The sequence below is a fragment of the Triturus cristatus genome, chromosome 4_2 (assembly GCF_964204655.1).
Source record: "Triturus cristatus chromosome 4_2, aTriCri1.1, whole genome shotgun sequence".
In the NCBI taxonomy this organism is placed as follows: domain Eukaryota; kingdom Metazoa; phylum Chordata; class Amphibia; order Caudata; family Salamandridae; genus Triturus; species Triturus cristatus.
Window position 1 is genome coordinate 961,852,009 of NC_140586.1, and position 22,278 is coordinate 961,874,286.

General features: G+C 43.0%; 1 protein-coding gene across 1 annotated transcript in view; it reads right to left on the reverse strand.

The window, feature by feature from the left end:
• Positions 1–5,372: 5,372 nt before the first annotated feature.
• The window catches only part of LOC146839137 (uncharacterized), a 37,532-nt gene continuing 20,626 nt past the window's right edge, over positions 5,373–22,278 (reverse strand). The window contains exons 2-5 of the mRNA XM_085603153.1: positions 18,867–18,938; positions 17,464–17,517; positions 13,180–16,334; positions 5,373–13,096 (exon numbers count right to left, since the gene is read on the reverse strand). Of these exons, the coding sequence (XP_085459279.1) occupies positions 13,027–13,096; positions 13,180–15,221 (2,112 nt within the window). The 5' untranslated portion in view covers positions 15,222–16,334; positions 17,464–17,517; positions 18,867–18,938 and the 3' untranslated portion in view covers positions 5,373–13,026. The remainder of the gene's footprint in view (positions 13,097–13,179; positions 16,335–17,463; positions 17,518–18,866; positions 18,939–22,278) is intronic.

The window sequence follows — 22,278 nt, forward strand, 5'->3', positions numbered from 1 at the left end:
CGGGTAATTACTTCCCTCCTCGGTTGCCATGATGTCATCATCAATCTTACTTTTGGATCTTGTAACCGCTGCTACTAAAGTTTTCGCTGCCTCGTCAGCCAAGTTGTTACCGACAGCATGGACACCAACACGCTGGTGCCCAAGAGTATGAATTACATTCACGAGAGACAGATTCTGTTTAAGTTCTGCAACTCGAACCCAAAGCATTTTATGCTTGATTGTGCTACCCTTAGAATCTCGATATTCATTCTGAGACCAAAAGAATAAATTGTCGTTAAAAGACTGAACACAGTAAAATGAGTCACTCACTATAAGAGTTGTAACTCGTGGATCAGCAAACTCCAGTGCAAGCACCAGAGCACGAAGCTCTGCCAACTGGGCGGTACAATCACCCAATGACTGCGTATGCACGACATCAGACTTGAATTTACCATTCACCAAAGTACCAGCCACAATTGCGCATTTCGCTGAATAAGCTTGCTTAGATTCCGTCGCTGGTTGCGCCGAACCGTCAATATAAATGACACTATGGTAATCTTCAAGCGGGCGCAAAGACAGAGGAGCTGGATGAACGAATTCATTCTGCAAATACTCCTGAGTCTGCAATGAGGCATCCAAGATGTAGGTGACATCTGGTGATGTCAAGGAAGTGGTCCATTGTATCCAACGGGGAAGCAAAGCTTTAGAATTAGGGACACTGGCCTTCGTCACTGCCTCTAGGGCAGGATAAGGTGTCACAACCAACATGCGTTTCCCTTGCGACAGCGCTCTCTCTCTCTTTCAGAATCGCCATCTGAACCGCAGTCAAAACTTTCTCGACAGTGGAAAAGTGCATTTCAGCCGAAGTGTACAAGTGTGATTTGTAAGCAATGGGGACTGTGTCGCCCTCATTGAACGTTAGGTATGTGAAACCCACTGCACCAGGCACAATTCTTATCACCAAGTTAGTGTGTTTATCACATGTCAGTAAGTATTTCGAAGCAAGAAGATCAGCCTGCAAAGATTGCAAGACAGCTGAATGTTCTAGCAGCCAGCTCGATTTGGAAAAATTAGGTTGTACCAAGGCATATAGTGGCTTGATATGCTGGGCATAATCAAGAATATAAGTACGTCCGAAATGTAAAAATCCCAGCAAAGATTGTAGCTTCTTCAGTGTTGTCGGAGCACACAAACATGCGCATTTCTCCAGGAAATGTGGGGCTAATCCTCGACCTTCATTGTTGAGTTCATAGCCCAAAAACAACACTGTATACTCTGCAATGTGTGATTTTGCAAAGTTGAATTTGTTACAGAAGTCCACAAACATGACAATGATGTGGTCAACACTACACAGATGCGGCCATAATTCGTTGTCTGTGAGATAGATATCATCAACATACGAGTACGCATCAGGATCAATGCTCTCTAACAGAGAGACTACACGTGCGGCAAAGACGCCTGGACTGGTTTTATAGCCCATGGCCAATCTTTTAAATTGTTTTTGTTTGCCGCCAGAAGTAAAGGCTATCCACTGATTACTAAGTGAGGACAGATTATGGCTATAAAAGCCATTAGATATGTCAAGTGTGGTCTTAAACCTTTTTCTCACAAGACAATCAACGAGGGCAGAACTGTGGGTATTCTGTATAGCACAGGTCCGACAATGAAAGTTCAAATGGCGGTAATCCAAAACTAGGCGGTATGACCCATCAGGTTTGGATACAGTGAATAGAGGATTATTCATGGGTGACACACATGTTTCAATAACACCTTGATATTCCAATTGTTCAAGGATGTCCGCGACATGAGATCGAGCTTGGCGGCGCATGGGATATTGGGGTTGCGGCTGCGGCATAGACCGTAAAGGAATCTCGTGGCTGGGTGACAATTTATCCCACCCAACCTGAGTACGGTACAGAGCCGGAGCAAGCACCTGAGCCCACTCCTCTGCAAAGTTCTGAGCCTGATCCTCCGGCACTGTGTGCGCAAAAGATGGGAGGATTACCTCTTCCCTTCTATGAGCGGCTAAAATGACAGCCGGGGGCCAGTCCGCCTCTCCCAAAAGAATATCATATGTAGAGGTCAGATTTTCCCCAAAAATCCCTTTTATGGTACGTTGTATGTCACCTTCAATTAAAAGGACTATGTCATATAGTCTGTCAGGGGGAGCCACTCTGTTGTCCGCAGTTTCTACAGTAATGAACGTGTCAGTTGCTGTCACCTCCAGATATGCAGGCAGTGCTTGCCGCACTACTGTAACCTCCGCCGTGCTGTCGAGCAGCGTTAGTGCCCATGTCAGGTTCTGAAGCTGCGTTCTCACTATCTGTGGCATACCTCGCTGTTAGTGCAGCAACTTTCTTCTTCTGAAACGGGGTCTTTGGCGTGCAAATTCATCCTGCTTGCCTTTACCGTTAGGCAGACGGGGCTGCTCACGTCCTTGTTGGGCACCCCGACCCTTGCCATGTTCTCCTCCACCGGACTGTGAGGCCGATGGGTCCTGTGAAGAATGAGGAGAACGTTGTTCAGTAACCAGAAATCTATCAGGAGACCTAATCCTAGTTCGATCGCGCAAGTAATATGTGCGCTCACCAGTCGACTGTATAGGCGACGTCGGACGAGACCTCTGTTTCTGTTGCTGCTTACCCTGCTTCTTAGATCGCCAACTTTGTTTAGGAGCAGCTGGACGATCGTCTTTGAAAGACGAGGCACCTTAGTTTGCTGTTGCACATCTGCGGTCTCAACCGTAGGCTTAATCCCTAAACTACTGCGGCCAATTGTTCTATATGCTGCCGCAATAATTTTAAGCAACTCCCGGGGTTTATCGACGTCGTCTACGAGGGCAAGACCATTTGCCACTTGAAATTGGACCGCATCTCCCTTGAGGTTACCAAGGATGAGAGTGGCAACCACGTCGAACACACCGACAAGCCTCATACCCAACTCGACCATCACCTCTGGACCGTGTTGATCTTGAACACGTTTGATCACGGAGGGCAGTACGGCCATAGACGGGGTGCCGAAGCACTTCGAGTAGACAGCTGCAAAAACCTTACCACAGTTATCACAATCGGCAATTTCTGGGACCAAGTCTTTCTGTAAACTGATGGTGAGTATCCTGTGTTTCTCCACGGGAGTGGAGTTTGGAAACACAGCTTCCAGCTGGTCAAATTTCTCAGCAAGCCAATAAGGCAAATCGTCCTTATTCTGGGGGCGCATGCCCATTACCGAATTAACCATGACGGGACTAATAACTATCCCGGCCGGGCCAGCTGGTTGCCCCTCAACAACAGGTGCCCCGACCTGTACATTGCGTGAAACATATTGCACCAAAGCCCGATTTACTGTAATCAGCGCTGCATGCAATATACACAACTCATCCACCGTGGAATGTAAATACGAGGATGAGGCGTAAATCCGGCCAACACCGGCCAAGTGGCCCCGGCAATGGACACAGGGCCCATTCGAAACGGTTTAACCGTGTGGGGGAGGGCGCCATTAAACCAAATACGATGCTGCCAAGCGGAAACAGGAATCTCCTGCGTCCTATATGGCGTATAATTCGCCGGGACTGCTGTAGGAGTGTACCAATGAAACGTGTTATCGTCCGCATTCACCGCCGGCAAAGTAACCCAAGAGTAAAATAACTCATAGGGATAAGATGCATATGCACTCACTACAAAGATAATAGACATCCCATCGTCAGGCACTCCAAACTGAGTCAAATGATGCCGGAGAGGTGTGCGGCTATGCGCCGCGATACCGACTTCAGCCATAAGGACACAGAGAAGAAAAACAATTTTTATTAACAGTAGCACAAAAAGGGTATATATAAAAAACCTTTTTAATGGACAAGCTTCCTCGAACCTATAGTAAATATTAGGTAGGTTAAAGCCGTCACTCCCGTTATCCGGAAACAAGAGTGAGGGCGTTGTGGACTTAATATAAGCACTACTAAGGTGCGTCAAATCATGAACGTTAGGTGCGCCATGTTGCAGGGATTCTGCTCATGCACAGAACTATGCGCAGGAAACCAGGACCTCAGTGAATTGCGGTGTACCAAAAACTCACCTCAGTACCCAGTGTCATGCTCCTCCCCCCTCGAACATCGTACGTACCGTGTAACCCTCGACCTCGCTGAGTGGTGGTGGGGGCATCCATCAGGAAACCAAAGCAAAGGTCCTTTGGGGGTGGCTGACCGAGTGGTGGGGGCGACTCGAGGAAACAACGGAGACGGAAAGCCCGGACGGGGACAGGCGCCACTTAACCGAACTACAGTTCCCAGGTTTCCCGGCTCTCCGTTACTGACGCCGATCACGTGGGCGTAACCCGGAAGCAGCTCCAGTTCAAAACGCCGCTCGGCGTTTCACTCGCTGCTGGTTATTCTCCGAAGCAGCCGAGGACTTCTAAGCAGCTATTGATTTCCAGATCTCCACGCCGCCCGTGTAGGGTAAGGGTGCACCTGCACCATTGAGAACCTTGTGAGCCGACCGGCTCTCGTAACTATAAGCGCGGAATAACGCGTTTGCTCTTAACAATTCATACGCTATGGGCGTTGTTCGTATTCCTGTATTTTGAGAACCTAAACCTTGTAAACCAGTTTGAAGTACCGATGCAAGCCTTGAGGGGGTTAGGTGATTAGGAAACCAGTACCCAGCAGATGCATCGTGACCCCAGTGACAATTGCAACGTTCATGGAGTTGAAAGATGTATTTTAACTCACCTTCCTTTGTGTGTATTAACAGGGGGTTTAAGAGGCGGCAGTCTGCTCTTCCCCTGTGATGTGAAGCACGGCATTAATTCTGGTGTGTATGGTTACCGGGCGAGGCTGAGAGTTGTTGCATGGGGGATGTGTGAAGGGAGCAAGTACTTACAAGGCCTCCTTTTTCTCCGTAGAAGCCATAGTGGCATCCAGAACATATTATTGATTGTGTGAAGTCCAGGATGATTACACCTGGAGAACAAGAGTTTTATTGATTTACAGGTGTGTTAGATACCATATACCTACAGGCTTGAGTTACCTCCACAGTGTTCAAATGAGGCTAATGTATTAGTGTCTTTTCTTTTCAGATCTCCCTCCCTGCTGTTCCCATCCTTTCCTTCCCCCGCTTGACCATCCCGCTCTCCTGTGCTTTAACAGCATTCAGGGTTGGGGCTGTCGAGAGGTGGACCCCCTTTGGCATCGATCCGCTCCCGAGGAATCTTTGAGGCAACACCCAGAACCCCTATCCGACTAGCATCAGTGTCTCATTCGTTCTCCGTATCATCTCGAAGCTACCAATGATTAGACAACCCAGAACAAGCGACTTAGAGTACTCTCAGGAATGGTGGGAATCAGAAACACCTTTTCGTTATTATTCTCATATCAGTCCACAACAAGAGTAATCAGAGACACATTATAGTTTAAAATGTTTATTTTTAACTACGTGCCCTAAGATGCAGTACTTTGGCTAACATAAGCAGACAAATGATTAAAAATAAAACCATCAGCATTGTTACAATACCAAATAAAATGAAGGGAGAAATCATGTTATATATGATAGTGGATTATAGTCACCCTCCCTTCATAACAAAGCTAGTATTATTAAACTAATAGAAGGTCTCTAGGTTTGAATGGGGAACCCCATACCGTAAAGATCAGCATAGGTGAATCACATCACAGGATCAGCTCTGCTCTGTGTCTGGAAAAAGTTTTCTCCAAAATGTCTGAATCATGCATGCAAAATGCAATATTAAAGGCACTTGAGTTTCAGATATTTGCAGCTGTGTGCGTGTTATGTATAGAGTGTGGGTCGATCAACATGAATTCAAAAGCATACATTGTTATTTGACCCTGACGGCTTCTGCACACAGTGTTCAGTCCAAGGTCACGGTGCACGTCTAGGGATGTGAACAACAGACCTTTCTCTTGTGAAGAAAAAGCAAGCAAGCAGATTTTCTTATAATAACAGCTACCTGCAGTGTCGTGTGCAAAAGCAGCAAAAGTGGCAAGATGGCGTTTTAAATCTAAGACACTTATGCTAACATAGCAATGTGTGTACCTGGAACTCCGTCTCCACTACAAGGCCATATCACTGTATGCTGATGATGCATTTGTGTACCTCAGGAACGTGCAGCCGTATCTACCGCAGGTGATGGAGGTTCTAGATGATTTTGGTAGGGCTTCTGGACTGAGGCTAAATTGGACCAAATCCAGCTTATATCCCATGCGCAAACTCACAACTTAGAACAGGAAGTGCAGCCCCAATTAGCACGGGGTGGCACCATGACATCTTCAGGTATTTAGCGGTGAACTTACCACACCGGTGAAGAACTTATACAGGGCAACTTAGGTGATGTCCAATGTTTGCAGCTCCCTGTCGTTTTGGGGCTCGCTGCCACTATCGACCCATGGGTAGAGTGGAGTTGCAAAAATGCTGTTAATACATTTATACTGCTTCTTGACCCACCCCCCCACTTTACTCGCCCCGGCGCTTCTTCAGGAAATTGAACTCTGTTTCTTTTCTTTTGGACTTAATCTGGGGAGCGGGTCACAAGAGAGTCGCGCTTCGCAAACTATACTCTACCTTGGAAAGGGATGGAGGGATGTACATATAAAAGACTAATAAAGAACTACAAACTACTGTGTGACTTGGAAGCCTATTATTTCTCAATACAGCCCTTGTTTGTGATCTGGTTACAGTTCTCACATTATCATCCGCACTAGAAGAAATGGGAGCCTGGGGTGTCTGATCATAGATACTCATTTACATACAAAGGGGGGTGAAAGCCTGCTCACAAAGCACAACACAACTTGTTTATGTAAAAGTTTATACATTGCACAGGGAGTGTGATTCAGGTAACAGTGTGAGTGTTGTATGACAGGAGCGGGCAGTCTTAGTTGCTGAGACATGAATGTCTGAAGGGTGCATCTTTAGCTCTTTCAACTGTTTGAGAGTGTGGCAGTCTCAAATTCGGGGGGCACAGATACCAACAGCTTCCCTCATAATCTTTGCTTTTTGCATCTACAGTTGGTGCAGATGCCACCTAAGAGAGTAACCTTTCCAGCTAGGCAGTGTGCTTTCTGGAGTCAGCCTGCTTTGATTTTCCCAAACTTTGGTCAGCAAAGGTAAATGTGTCTTCAACTAAAGTGTTCTTAGGTCGCTTTTGGTAACGTGGCTTGAGCAGTATGGCCTAAGGCACGCTCGAAGGTAAAGCAAAATAGTGGAAGTCACAAATTTCAATACAGTTTATTAAAAATAGACAAGGAACTTTAAGATTTAAACCAAGTTTAGATAAAAAAGAATATGTAATAATTATTCAGAAGCAAAATCTAAAGGAGGGCTGTGATTAAAGGATTATTAATTAGCAAAAACACCTGTCAAAACCAAACAAAAAGGTAAATGAATAAAATAAAAGCTGTTCCACTGAATCAATCAGGAAGTCACATACAAAACTGTATCTGACTTCGCTAGCTATGCTCGAGGAGACAAAGGTAAGTTTAGTCTCTGGAGATGATCAGCAATTGAATTTGATGCGAGGTTTTTAGCTGAATCAGTCGTAGAAGGTGATGAGCTGCACAGAAGTGGCTTGAAGTACAAAATTTCCGCAGAGTAGAATTTGGTCATCAATTTGAACCTGAATCTACGGCCATCAAAATCTAGGAAACTTTAGGCAGTTACACACAGCTGCGATCATCCCATTCACTCTAATAAAAGCCCAAGTGCCCGCATCCACTTGAGCGTTACCACAAAAATGGAATACTCAGGTCGAGATGGATGCCTCGAGGGCTATTCACAAAGGTATCTTACACCTGTGAGTAATCTATACGTGCAAGAAAGCTCTTAGAGTAACTTTGCTACTTTTAGCTATCCACCATTACATTAAAGTTACTCAAGTGTGGACTTGCACGTCTGCACACCCTTAAATAGATGTGGAGCAAAATGTACAAATGTAACTTACTGAAGCAAAAATGAACTATGGGCGGTGCTACATAAATGCAGCACCACGCATAGCCGAGCACTGGTAATGCCTTCTAAAACTGCATTTAAATCCAAACGATTGTTACAAAATTACCTATATTTTAAAATTAATTATTTCATGATAAAATTTGTTAACCTTTTAATAAATAAAATGTTTTAACTATTAAATAAATAATTTCAATTAATTCTATCCATAACTTTTTGTAAGGCAGTTCCGCCTCTGAACAGAGTTGCGAAAGGAAATTTAGTAATTATGAGTACATAATAGAAAAAACAAGGATTTTAGTTTAGATGGGATTTTTCATACAAACCTTTGAAAAAACATGTTTCAAATAATTAAATTTCAAGTTTGTATGGTCTGACCACTATATGGTGACCTTCTCTGTTACCATTAGCTGTCCACCGAATATTTTCTCTAATTCTACAGAATCTAGACTATCTAGAAATTGGAATAATTTGGACTTTAAGAAACTTAATTCATGTCTTGAGAATTCTAGACCTTTTTCGGAAGTTACTAGTATTGACGCAGCTGATGCTGTTAAAACCTGGTTGGCACATGCTGCCGACGCTTGCATACCGCAGCGTTTGCAAAAACACAACTCTCACCACCCGCCTGCGCCCTGGTTTACAGCTGCTCTAAAAAAAGAAAAAACCATCTGCAAAAACCTCGAGCGCAAATGGCGTATAAAATATGATCTGTGTTCCAAGCAAATTTACAAAGCTGCCTTAACTAAATACCATTCCTTATGCAAAACTGCAAAAGCTGAACATGTCAATCTAACTATCCTTGAGGCACAAAATCGTCCTAAAGCACTTTTTAAGGTAGTACAAAAACTCTCGGGTGCCTTGTGTCAGCCTAAACCACCTTGTCTCGATACCGCTCAGTGCAACTCTTTGGCTGAATTTTTTATCGCCAAAATTGATACCATATATTCTGATTTTGAAAAATCTGTTCCTCCTCCTTTTCCGTCTCACTTACCAGCCTTAACTACATCTTCTGATCGAGTGACTCCAAAGGATAGGTCCTATTTCCCTGCTCAGCTGACCCCCCCACAATACCTAACCTTACGACCCCCTGTGATTCAGGGGTCCTACGAGATACCTGTCCTCCTGCTTCACAGTTGATCGATACTTGGGACCCTCTTAATATCAATACTCTCTCTGATATTATCAGTAAAATTAAATCCGGCTCTCCATTGGATCCTTTTCCCCCTCAAATATTACAAATGTTGGACAATTCGTCCCTTGAACTTATTATGGATCTTCTTAACTCCTCCCTTAGAGAAGCTATAGTACCCCCTGCATGGAAACATGCGATGATAGTGCCTTTGTTAAAAAAGGCCAATGCCGACTCTAGCATTCCATCCAACTTCCGTCCTATTTCACTTCTCCCAGTTTTCTCTAAAATCATGGAAAAGCACATCAACTCTCAACTCTCCTCCCATGTTGAGTCAAGGGGAATTCTAGTCGCCGCTCCTACACGACGGTGTTTGCTACTGCGCTGACGACTCCTGTAAACGGAATTGGAGTTACGTCCTCTACTGAGTAAGTTTACGTCAGTACTTATCCGGTTTTCTAACTGTTGGAATAATACAGATTGGACTGTTCTGAAAAACCAGTGTCTTTGAATCACTTGTCATCGTTTACGCTTGTCCACCGGCCTTTTCATAACATTTCGACAACTCCGGCAAAAATACTCTGAAAAACAGAAGGTCTTTAGTGGTGGAGATTACAGTATACTCTACTACATAGACGACATGCTAGTTTTTAAAGACTTTATATATCGGGAACTCTCTGCATTGCTGTAACTGAATATCTCTGCGCCACTCAGTTCGACAGTTTGAATCTTTGCCTTGAAGAAGCCCATGTTTGGGCGAAACGCGGTGGCTGTGGATGTGACAACATCATTGTAATAAAGAAAAAACCTGAAAAGTTTACTAGTTCTGTGTGTATTATAAAATCTGTTTAGTACCACACTGTATTAGCTAATTCACTCTTGCGTTGCCTCTCATATCTCTTGTTTATCATTATTGTCTATGGTCTTTTAAGCGGCTGGCCATTTGAGGTGGGCAACACACGTATTACTCAAAAGTGACATGTTCAGGCAGTGCATATGTGCTTAACCTAGCTGCTTACTTCTCAAATTTCGAATTCTACACCCATCCCAATCCGGTTTTAGGTCAGGTTTCTTGACGGAATCCACTTTATTGGGGGTCTCTGAAAACATACGATGCCGAGTGGATGGGGGGGAAACCGTGGCACTCATTTTGCTTGATCTGAGTGCCGCATTTGACACGGTTTCCCACCCCATTCTTATTAATGCCCTTAGATCATCTGGCATCACCGGCTCAGCCCTCAACTGGTTCGTTAGTTTTTTATCTAACCGTACTTTCCAAGTCTTCTCTTCCTCATCTGCCTCCCAAATTTATACATCGACGTACGGTGTTCCGCAAGGTTCCATCTTGAGCCCCTTGCTCTTTAATTTGTATGTCAGACCTTTGGCTACTATTGCGGAGCAAGCCGGGCTCACTATTTACTCGTACACCGATGATACCCAGGTCATTTATTCTCTTTCTACGGGTTCACATTCCTCCCCCTCTTCCCTCTGCTCAGGACTCAGTAACATCGCTGCTTGGATGCATGATAACAAACTGAAACTGAACGGGGGGAAAACAGAGCTACTTCTGTTTGGCCATAACACCACCTTATGGGGACCCTAACATTGGCCCTCTCAAATGGGCACTTTACCTATTCCATCTAAAACAGCACGCAACCTCGGCGTCATTTTCGACGACCAGTTATCTATGAAAAATCATGTGGTTAAGACTTCTTCCACTTGCATCACTATCATTAAGTGGTTGCGTAAGATCATCTGGATGCTCCCCCAGGATACTCAGAAAACCGTGGTCCAGGCCTTAATCACCTCTAGACTGGACTACGGGAACATTCTTCTCCAGGGAGCTTGTAAAGAGGTGACTCGTAAACTACAGACAGTCCAGAATATGGCAGCGCGACTGCTCTGTAAACTCCCCAATACATCCCCTAGCTCCAACTCTCTACGCACTCTGCATTGGCTCCGCATTGAAAGCCGGACAAAAGTTAAGGCCCTTTGCTTCATGTACAGAATAAATGCTGGTCTGGCCCCACCCTATCTTAACTCCTTGGTACAGCACTACTGTTCCCCCCGTACTCTGCGATCATCTAATCAGCATCTGTTCTCGGTCCCTTGAATCAAAAGATCCAGAATGGGTGGCCGCTCCTTCGCTTGGTTGGCCCCTTCACTCTGGAACTCCCTTCCTCTCCGGTTGCGAACTGAACCCTGCTACCTTAAGTTTCGTAGACAGGTAAAAAACTGGTTATTCAATATGTAACAGCCTTCCTTTCTGACTCTTCCCCTCTCATTTGGTTTCTAGCGCCGGGAAACCTACGGGTAGCTGAGCGCTTTATAAACTTAAATATAATAATAATAATAATAATAAGTTAATAGTGTTGTATCACTTTTATTTGTTATAAAATAAATTTACCTTTATATTTAACATAAAAATATTTTATTTTTTTCAAGTTTGATAAACTTATAAAATGTACCCTACATTTTTTACACAGGGTGAGCTTCACCCAAGTTGAATATATAAAAAATGGTATTCTAAATCCTAAATTAAAAGTTAAGTAATATTTTTATTATGTATTCATAATTATTAATTGTAACAAATGTAATTATACCTTATTAAAAATGAATGTTATATCAGTGTTTAAATGAAAAACCATATGTTTATTAAAATAATAAAAGGTTTTCTTTTGAGATTTTTTTGCAATTGAATTTGTATTTTTTATTTGTAACTAGTTGCAGTTCCAGTGGATGGCCATGTGTGATGTAGGATTTACTCCGGCTCTGAGCAGGAGTACATTTACGACTGTTTTAGGTACATTATGGCTGGAAAGATTTTATAAGTGGGGTTCGTAAATAGAAATGGGCATACTCCTTAGTGGGTGAGTGCCTGTCCTTCCCAAACCGCTCCCTATACTCCTCTTCACTCCTGCCTTAGCCCCTCCCCTTTATTCTTAAGTATTTCATATTTTGCAGGCACTCCCCTCTGTCACTGCCACATTTACTACTAAAAAGTATACTAACAAGTGCGGAATCTCTGCAGTCGGGGCAGACAACTCCACAAAGAAAAAGACAGGAGAGGCAGAATGAATGCACGTAGTTTGTGAATCGCATTTTCTTGTATTTTAGTTGTCCTATTGTAGTTTATGAATAGGCCTGATTATCTGTGAGACTCTCTTTGGTGTATCTGACGAAATTGTAAAGCTGGTGAAACTGTCCTCAGCAGATGGGAAGCAGGTTCCATTTGTAGCAAAAAGGACATGAAAAGAGGCCGCTAAAGTGGATCTTTGTAATACGAGGCTGTGTCCCATTGGAACAGAAGTCATTAGGAAAATCTAGGGTGGTGCCAAGAATAGTTTCCATATGGTTGGCCTCGTCTGTAGTAGTACAAAGACTAGAGAAAGATGGGGTGGTATGTTACTAAGATCAACTACCAGTCATTCCATCACCTTTAGTTTTTCTCGATGATCAGCCCTACGTGGCACAGACATGAACAGATATTGGTCCCATAGAGACCTACGACAAAGGGACTCCTGCTGCAGCTCCCTGGTGAGGCTCATTAAGGCTGGAACAGTTTGAAGTTACTTGGATTCTAGATCCTAGCGGCGTGGCCTCAAAGTTCAGGATCGAATGGACCTTGTGGGTTGGAGCCATGGATTATAAACATTCAGGAGAAAAAACACACTGAATGGAATGAGGCCACAAATAGTTACTAAGGAATGAAGTTAATTCAAGCATTTCCATCCCTCGCTGTGCGCTTTTCTCAGTAGAGTTTGCAGGACAATCAATGGATTGATGTCTTTGTGACTGCTTCATCTGAAGGTTTTGCGGTGCTGAAAGCTCCTCCTCAGGATTTACAGTGAGCACCTTTTATTCTCCCACATTGTCTCTCTCATGTAGAGAGGTTGCATTTACAACTGAAGTTTTTGTCACATTGAAAGCACGGATCATTTTCTTTTACGTTGTGGGTTCTCTCTTGTTGAATCAAACTGAATCGCCAGCTGTCGCTTCCCTGGCATTTAGAACAAGGACAAGGTTTTTTCCAGGTAAGTTCTTGCAGGTTGAGCTAGACCAGATTTCCGGCTGAAACTTTTCCAGCATTCAGAGAGCTAATAAGGTTTGTGCCCAGTGAGAGTTCTCTCATGTCTAGTGAGTGTTATTTTATGACTGAAGCTTTTCTGGCTTTCAGAACACTTATACGGTTTGAGCCGAGTATGGATTCTCTCATGTACAGTTAAACCGGATTTGTAATAGAAACTTTTTGGGCATTCAGAGCACTGATACGGTTTATGGCCAGTGTGAGTTATCTCATGTTTAATTAAACTGGATCTCTCATAGAATGTTTTCGGGCATTCAGAGCACTGATACGGTTTATGCCCAGTGTGAGTTCTTTCATGTACAGTAAGGCTGGATTTATGACTGAAGCGTTTCCAGCATTCAGAGCACTGATAAGGTTTTTGTCCAGTGTGAGTTCTCTCGTGTTTAATTAAACTGGATCTGTCATAGAATGTTTTCGGGCATTCAGAGCACTGATACGGTTTATGGCCAGTGTGGGTTCTTTCATGTGCAGTAAGGTGGGCTTTCTGACTGAAGCTTTTCCAGCATTCAGAGCACTGATAAGGTTTTTGTCCAGTGTGAGTTCTCTCGTGTTTAATTAAACTGGATCTCTCATAGAATGTTTTCGGGCATTCAGAGCACTGATACGGTTTATGCCCAGTGTGAGTTCTTTCATGTACAGTAAGGCTGGATTTATGACTGAAGCGTTTCCAGCATTCAGAGCACTGATAAGGTTTTTGCCCAGTGTGAGTTCTTTCATGTCTAGTGAGACTTTTTTTCAATCTGAACGTTTCCCGGCATTCTTTGCATTGATAAGGTTTTTGCCCCGTGTGAGTGCTCTCATGGTGAGTGAGAGCTATTTTCCGACTGAAGCTTTTCTGGCATTCAGAGCACTGATACGGTTTTAGTCCAGTGTGAGTTCTTTCATGTTGAGTGAGACCATATTTATGACTGAAGCTTTTCCAGCATTCAGAGCACTGATAAGGTTTTTGCCCAGTGTGTATGCGCTCGTGTTGAATGAGACTGGCCTTACAACTGAAGCTTTGTTGGCACTCTGAGCACTCATATGGTTTTAGTCCAGTGTGAGTTCCCTCATGACGAGCGAGACCAGATTTCTGACTGAAGCTTTTCCAGCATTCAGAGCACTGATAAGGTTTTTGCCCAGTGTGAGTTCTTTCATGTCTAGTGAGACTTTTTTTCAATCTGAACGTTTCCCGGCATTCTTTGCATTGATAAGGTTTTTGCCCCGTGTGAGTGCTCTCATGGTGAGTGAGAGCTATTTTCCGACTGAAGCTTTTCTGGCATTCTGAACACTGATACGGTCTGAGCCCAGTATGGATTTTCTCATGTACAGTTAAACCGGAATTGTGATAGAAACATTTTTGCCATTCAGAGCACTGATACAGTTTATACCCAGTGTGGGTTCTTTCATGTACAGAAAGTTTGATTTTCTGACTGAAGCTTTTATAGAATTCAGAGCACTGATAAGGTTTTTGTCCAGTGTGGGTTCTTGTGTGTATAGCGACACTTGATTTGTGACTGAAGCTTTTCCAGAATTCAGAGCACTGATACGGTTTATGCCCAGTGTGCGTCCTTTCATGTACAGTAAGGTCGGATTTTTGACTGAATCTTTTACAGCATTCTGAGCACTGATAAGGTTTTTTCCCAGTGTGAGTGCTCTCATGGCGAGTGAGAGCTATTTTCTGTCTGAAGCTTTTCTGGCATTCAGAGCACTGATAATGTTTTTGTCCAGTGTGGGTTCTTTCATGTACCGTAAGGTGGCATTTCTGACTGAAGCTTTTCCAGCATTCAGAACACTGATGAGGTTTTTGTCCAGTGTGGGTTCTTTCATGCACAGTAAGGGTGGATTTCTGACTGAAGCGTTTCCAGCATTCAGAGCACTGATAATGTTTTTGTCCAGTGTGGGTTCTTTCATGTACCGTAAGGTTGGATTTGCGACTGAAGCCTTTCTGGCATTCAGGGCACTGAAAAGGTTTTTGTCCAGTATCAGTTCTATTATATTTAGTGAGGTGGGATTGATAACTAAAGATGTTCTCCCATTCATTGCACTTATTCGAGTTGTTTGTTTCTCCAAGTTGGGTTTGTTCCTGGATACATGTCATCTTAAGACTGAATTAGATTTCTGATTGTGTACTTGTTTATGTTACAACTGAGTATTAACTTCTAAACTACACTGCAGATGCTCTTCTTAACATATGTATTTAACTAATGATAGTTTTTACCTGGAGATCATTTTCTTACCTTTAAAGGCACCTATCTCACTTGTCTTATAAACTTTCACTGAGGAGCCCTTGTATTTACTAAGAGGCCTCCCATGGATTCATTTTCTCCAAGTTATTCCCGGGTGAATTCTCTCAAGTTTAATTAGTCTCATTTAGTGATTCTAGTTTATCACATTTGATTTAGGAGTTTTAAAAGCACTGATAAGGTCTTTGGGCTTTAGTGTTTGCCTGTTCGGTATGATTGTTCATACAAGTAATGACAGATGATTAGGGCAAGCCAGGGTGGTTTATGAATTATCAATAGCATAACAATGACTCCTTTAATACTTTCTGTGCCAGTCTATACTTTTTTGTTCAGTGGTTAAGACAGGTACATGATCCACTTTGAAGTTGCAGGACACTTCGAAACTACTCGGATCAACCCAAGAGACAGAGTTGGTGGGGGAAAATCTTCCTATATTGGAAATGATAATCCAGCATCTTTGCCGAAACGACATCTGAGAAAGAGTATTTACAATTTGTTTCTTTTAAACAATCTTTTCTTTCCTCTGAAACACAGGAGACGGAGACAAAAGCTTGAGCTTGTGAACCGGGGATATTAGTCTTTTTGACGGTTCTGTCACATCACAACACATCTACGGATGCTGATCTGTTGGGGAGGGTTTGGGTCTCCAAAGCATTTCTCATAAACCATCAAACAGAATTTACAGCACTGAGTTTTCTCAAGTGCACGGCGTGGGGATCAATTGTGGCCAATATTCTCCTTAATCTCAGTTACTGACACTTGGTAAACATTTATGGTCATTTTCATTTACGGATTTGACAACTTTCACATTCACCAGTTTCTTCCGCTCCAACATCCTCACCATTCCTGCCACATAGAATGTGTTTCTTTTCTGGAGCTCGAGAATGTTTTAACTTTCCTTGAAATAATCCATTTCGTTGTGTTTCACTAAATTTAAACCTTCTTTTTTCTGTTCATGCTTCAGTCACCTGTAGAAATGGAGTCAGAGATTGTAAATGAACACAAAGAAAAATGATTTATGACCGGATAATTTGCACAAGAAAGTATTGACAAAAACAAGCTAGGAAATCAGTTGAGTAGCATTTCTGATAGTGGTGAAACAACTCTGGGACACTGTGTAGATCGGGAGCTTCGGATCACTGGAACTCAAGGACGTGAGAGCAAACGTAATTAATATTTAAGAAAGAAACACAAGTTGCACATATATTGTGGCACAGATTCTCAGAAGCAGCCAACACTATCAATTTACAAATTCTGTGGCAAAGGCTGGCATCACAATGAGATATTCGTAATACTTTTAATGAATTATCAGATGTTATTTACTTCTCTACCCACATAAACTGTTCATCTATTCATTTTCCCAGTTATTTATGAAGGTACATTTTATTGAACAATGGAATTGGCCTTGTTGCACTCAGTGCTTTAAATTAACCCTGGGCGTAGTTTGCGAAGTAGCGCTATGCGTAGCTACGCAAAGTGCACTTCGCACTACGCGAACTACGCGTAGCATTTCGCGAACTGCGTAGTACCCTGTTCACACTGCGCAAGATGCCGTTTTCATTGATTGCACAGTGCGGACAAGCATCCGGCACTGTGCAATTATTGAAAACGGCATCTTGCACAGTGCGAGCTGTAGTTTTCTGCCGCTCGAGTAGATTTTTACTCGAGCGGCAGCTTTCTCAATGCAAACTGGTAGTTTCTCATCGCGAGCGGTCGCGAGCATACGCGACCACTCGCAATGAGGAACCTGACCTCCCCGCGTTGAGAATCTCGCCGGGATGTTTATGATAACTTGATGTTGCTGATCGCGAACGAGGAAAAAGTCTCGCCGGGATGTCATTTTGCTTGCTCGTGGTCACCAACTTGACGTTGAGGACCGCGAGCAAGCAGAAAATGACCGCTGCACTATGCTACGCGTGTTTGCACTGTGCTACGTGCAATTCGTGTAGCGCAAAGCAGCGCAAACTTTGCAAACTACGCGAGCATAGCGTAGTGCTTTGCCCAGGCTTACTTTAAATGCCACCGTAGACTGAGGCTGTGTCCAGTTAGCTCAGTGGAATTCACTATTTCAAATTGTGCGGATAATATTGGACTTACTTGGTGGTCCAGAACTCATCACGCTCCTCCGACAGGACCTGGGCACTGCAACGCCTGAAAAAGAGAAAAAAACAGCACAACCTTAAAGGAAACCAAAAAGGGTCAAGAAAAGAATAACACAAAACAGAGGAAAGAGAAAAAAAGGCTATCTTCCATTCTCACCACAGGGTCCAGCACAGGAAACTCTGCAGCAGATGCTTGTAAACCCATAACTTACTTCTAACCACAGTGCCCCCAAGGTCATCACCAGGTGCAGCTCCACCGGTCGCACCACCCTAAAGCAAGCCCTGTGTCCACGCATATGTACTGTGTCTTTTGCTTTTAGTAGACAAGATAGAAAAGGATAGGAGAACGCAAAAAGATGGAAGTCAGATCCAGAGAGAAAAGATGCCGAAAGAACAGACCGAGGGAGGATAGTATTATGTGGTGTAGAGGAGGAGACAAATGTGCTAATAGTTAAGGAACTGCTGGGCAAAACTGACCTAAAAAGGAACTGAGAATGATTTGCGCAGCTCAATGCAGGGGAGAGCGTCCCCAATCGCACTCCTTGGATTTGTTCAATAAACTTTAAACCATTGGTAAATGTTTTCAAAGCGCCAATTTTTATTTATCTTCTTTTGTTCTTGTCAATTACTTTCATCATTGACCTTGATAATGTGATATTCACTATATTTTTTGTTTTTGTGCCCAATGCATTTCGGGCCTCGCCTCTTCATCAATCAGGGGCTTAATCTGAAAACATAAAGGCAGATATTCACCACAGTCTACATTCAATATAAATGTGTGGTTGGTATTCAGTTAAAAGAATGGTTTATAACTCGATCAAAGACTGGGTAAATTACTTTCAGATTAAGCCCCTGATGAAGGGCGAGGCCCGAAATGCATTGGGCACAGAAACAAAAAATATAGTGAATATCACATTATCAAGGTCAATGATGAAAGTAATTGACAAGAACAAAAGAAGATAAATAAAAATTGGCGCTTTGAAAACATTTACCAATGGTTTAAAGTTTATTGAACAAATCCAAGGAGTGCGATTGGGGACGCTCTCCCCTGCAGGGAACTGCGCAAATCATTCTCATTAACTTTGTTCCCCAAACTCAGGGGGATAACCAATCACCACCAATCACACCTATACCTTTGAGCATACAGAATAGCCAGGAGTGCGAAGGTCCTTCCTCCATTTGGATCTAAAAAGGAACTGGACTATCACTACACCCCAACATGTTCCAGGAGGAATGTGGCTCCATCAGGTGATTATCAGAAGTTTGATAACAACAAGAATAGTGCAGAGAGGGAGTCAAATGTTAAAGCTGAAGAGACAAAAAAAACAGAGATCAAGAAAGGGAATAGAGAAAGAAGAAACCGGGGAAAAGGAAACTTGGAGTTATAAGAATCCTTACCTGACAGTTATATTATTTTTTGTTCCACCAAGGGTGGCAGCCACGTTGCACTGCCTGGTCATCCCAGAATACCTTGAAAGGAAGTAAAGAAATAGTTGAGCATCAGACGACAATCACACTTCATCCCATCTTCCAAATAACCGTCCTGAACTTCCAAAACAAAAGAATCTCTTGTTCTCTGGAGGCCATTGTCAAGCAACTCTGGTTATGAATAAATACTTTTTTTGGTTCAAGAACCACGATCCCTCGCTGGAAAAGGTCTCTGTGAATATGCAGTGCACCCACAGTCTCAGAGAACAGACCCCAACAACCCAGTCCACGTCTTCATAATGCACATCTTCCCATTTTCAGCCCATGAAACTTGCAAATCAAAACAATCTGGTTCACAAAAGGCATGTTAAAGTCCTTGTACATAATTCTGTACACCGTTCATAAATCAGTCAACCAGACTCTTAGATTTATACAAACCATGTTCTCTGAGCAACAGCAGTTCAAGCTCAAGCTGGTGCAGAGTTCGAATGCTGAGCAATGGAAGCAGCAAAGCATCAATGTGTTGGCGCTTTTTATTTATAAATTATCTAAAGGTGTAATGCAGCGGGTCAGTGTCTTGTGAGCTCTATAGGGCGGTGACCCAAGGACTAGAATTTGGAATAAATCCTTGCAAGACAAAGCTTAGAACATTGGAATGTTGAAATCTCCACTGAAGACAACGGAGCAGCAGCAGCCTCTAAAACCTGATATAGGCCCGCTGCTCTCAACATTACAATGTCCTAATACACAGCCTCTGCCTCTCTCTTTCCCCTGCCTCTCCAAAATATATGGGTTGGGCAGGAGAAGGCAGAAGATAGAGCCAGCAGCAGGGCACACAGGAGCCTCCCCCCTTCTTCCTCCCGTAGCTCGCAGTGTAACTGGCATCTCAGACGGAAGAGGGGGGATTTCAACTCAGCTCCTGCATCTCCCTGGCTCCACTGAATGATGAAAAGCAGTTTAGCTGAGCTCAGGGAGAACCAGGGGCTGACTTCAGCCTCCTTTCACAGCTATTGCTGTGAATGTTCAACAATTAACCCCCGTGGTCCTGCATGCGGCTGGTAACGGTTCAACATTCACAGCAACAACTGTGAAACAAAGGTTTTGAAGAACCAGAGGTGTTTCAACCCCCTCGGTCTCTGGGACATCTTTGTTTTATTAATTAACACATTCTGCCCTCATGGGGCAAATGTTGTAATGACCTTAAAGTCAGCCTTAGCAGGTAATTATGTCCATTAAAGGATTGCCCTCTTGGTAAAGGCCCTTGCCTTTGGAGCTACAACAAGCTATAAGGCTTTATTAAAGGTTTAAAATAATTACTGAAGGCATAAACATGGTTACTCAGTCAGAGAAATAATCATCATAATATTTTCAGGAGGATCATATACAGTTAACCTCTAAAGTATATCAAAAGCCAGAATCAGAAATTACTACATAGACAGACCAAAAAAACAAACGTGTGCTAAGAAATAAGAAAACGTTTTTCTATAATATCAAACAGCAAACTGACATAGAATCTGCTTAGTTAAAAATCAAGGAAAAGTTCTTGAGTACAAAATCAGTAAGAGGACTGACATGTAGTCTGCCTTTTGGAAAAGGGTAAAATAAAACAATTCCAGCAAATATCGCAAAACAGTACATTTTATAAGTTTTTAGACGGAGAGAACACATTATTTGTAATGTAATGTAAGTAGTTTATTGTCTAGTTAACTAAAACTTTACAATTCCTCATAAAAAGAAAAGTTATAGCAGCAAAGTCAATAGTTTGAAACTAATTAAAAATAATATGCCATAAAATATCCGTGCATTATGCTAAAAGTAATGATACAATTATAAAAATTGTAGTCCAATACAATACAAGAAGACTTAAAATTTGATAAAACGAGTACTCAGTTCTCAGTGGAGGGGTAAGTGTGCAATTGTCAGTTGCTTTGTGGGCAGCGGCAGCAGTAAATTGCTGTTGACTGTTTGCTGGAGCTTATGTCATCCGGGTGAGGGGTACCCTAGGTATATGTTGTTTGCTGTGAGGTGTCACTGGAATATCTTTTTATTGCAATGGTGAAGTGTTCAATGATCCAAGTTTCTCCCCTACCGCTTCCATAAATTGCACAAAGCGGCACGCTAGCTGAACGTCTCCACCTCAGAGGCTTGCCATCACAGCTTGTCTGCAGGTTCTTATCCCCATCCTTACAAAGACTGGCTTCAGTAACTGACAACGTTCAGCTTGTAGTTCTCTGCAGATGCATAAAAGGTGTAATACACTTTCATTGGCTCCCTCACATAAACGGCATCTTGACTGACCCGGCGATCGTTTCCAAGGGGGAAGGTGCGGCAGTGCTGGTAAAATACCCATTCGAAGATGAAGATATTTTTCTTTCTTCCTCCTGTTGAAACCTACGCCTAGGTAAGATTGCAGAGAAGACTTGACATAGCTTTGCACAACAAACCATCCGTGGTTTCTTTCTGTTAGTACCGCCTTGTCTTCTAATAGGGATAGGTTGTTCACTGTTTTGTTTACGATTTGTTTAAAACAATTGTAAGACCCTGAGACATTCCAAAGTTCCTCCAGACCCAGGCGCTCTTTTGATTCTATCAAATAGGTCATACCTGGACAGTCCCTCTTTCGATGTATTTCGTTCCATAGGTAGGAATTCAATGTTCTTGTACCAGTTCTTGGCATACGCTCCTTTGCGGGCCAAATCTTGGCTTTGTAGGCCGAATTCTAACCTTATTTGGACCGGTGAGACGTACATGGGTAGATTAAAAATCATTCTGGCTGCTCTTGAAACAGTGCTGTCTAATATGGCCGCATCTCTTCCCCTCAGGCACTCGCTCCCATAAGTAATTGCCGGAATGGGCTTCCCTTGCCAGACTTGTAAAAGTGGAGTAAGATTTGGGCCGGTGATTTTATGTTTGATAGATTTCATTGCTGCCGCAATAGAGTTGCCTCTTCTTTTGATGACATCTTTTTGTGAGTTAAGTGTGCCTCTATTGTCTATTATTACTCCTAAGTATTTGCATTGGTCAACTACTTCTATTGTTGAGTTAGCCAGGGGCCAGCGGCAGTTAGAGGTTTTCTTTCTCGGATGAATCCTCATTACCTTCATTTTGTCATAGTTGATGGTTAAACCATTGTTTGCTGAATATACTGGTTGTATCTAGTAGATGTTGAAGGCCAATGGGGGTTCGACTAACCAGAACGAGGTCGTCTGCATACAGGAGGTTGGAAAGTAGCAGCCCTCCTATTTTTGGAGCATGCGAATTACAGGTTTCCAGTTCTGATGATAGATCGGACATATACACGTTAAAAAGTGTCGGTGCCAGGACGCACCCTTGTTTGAGTCTCTTGGTTGTAGGGCTGTTTCGAGACAGGAACTTACCATCT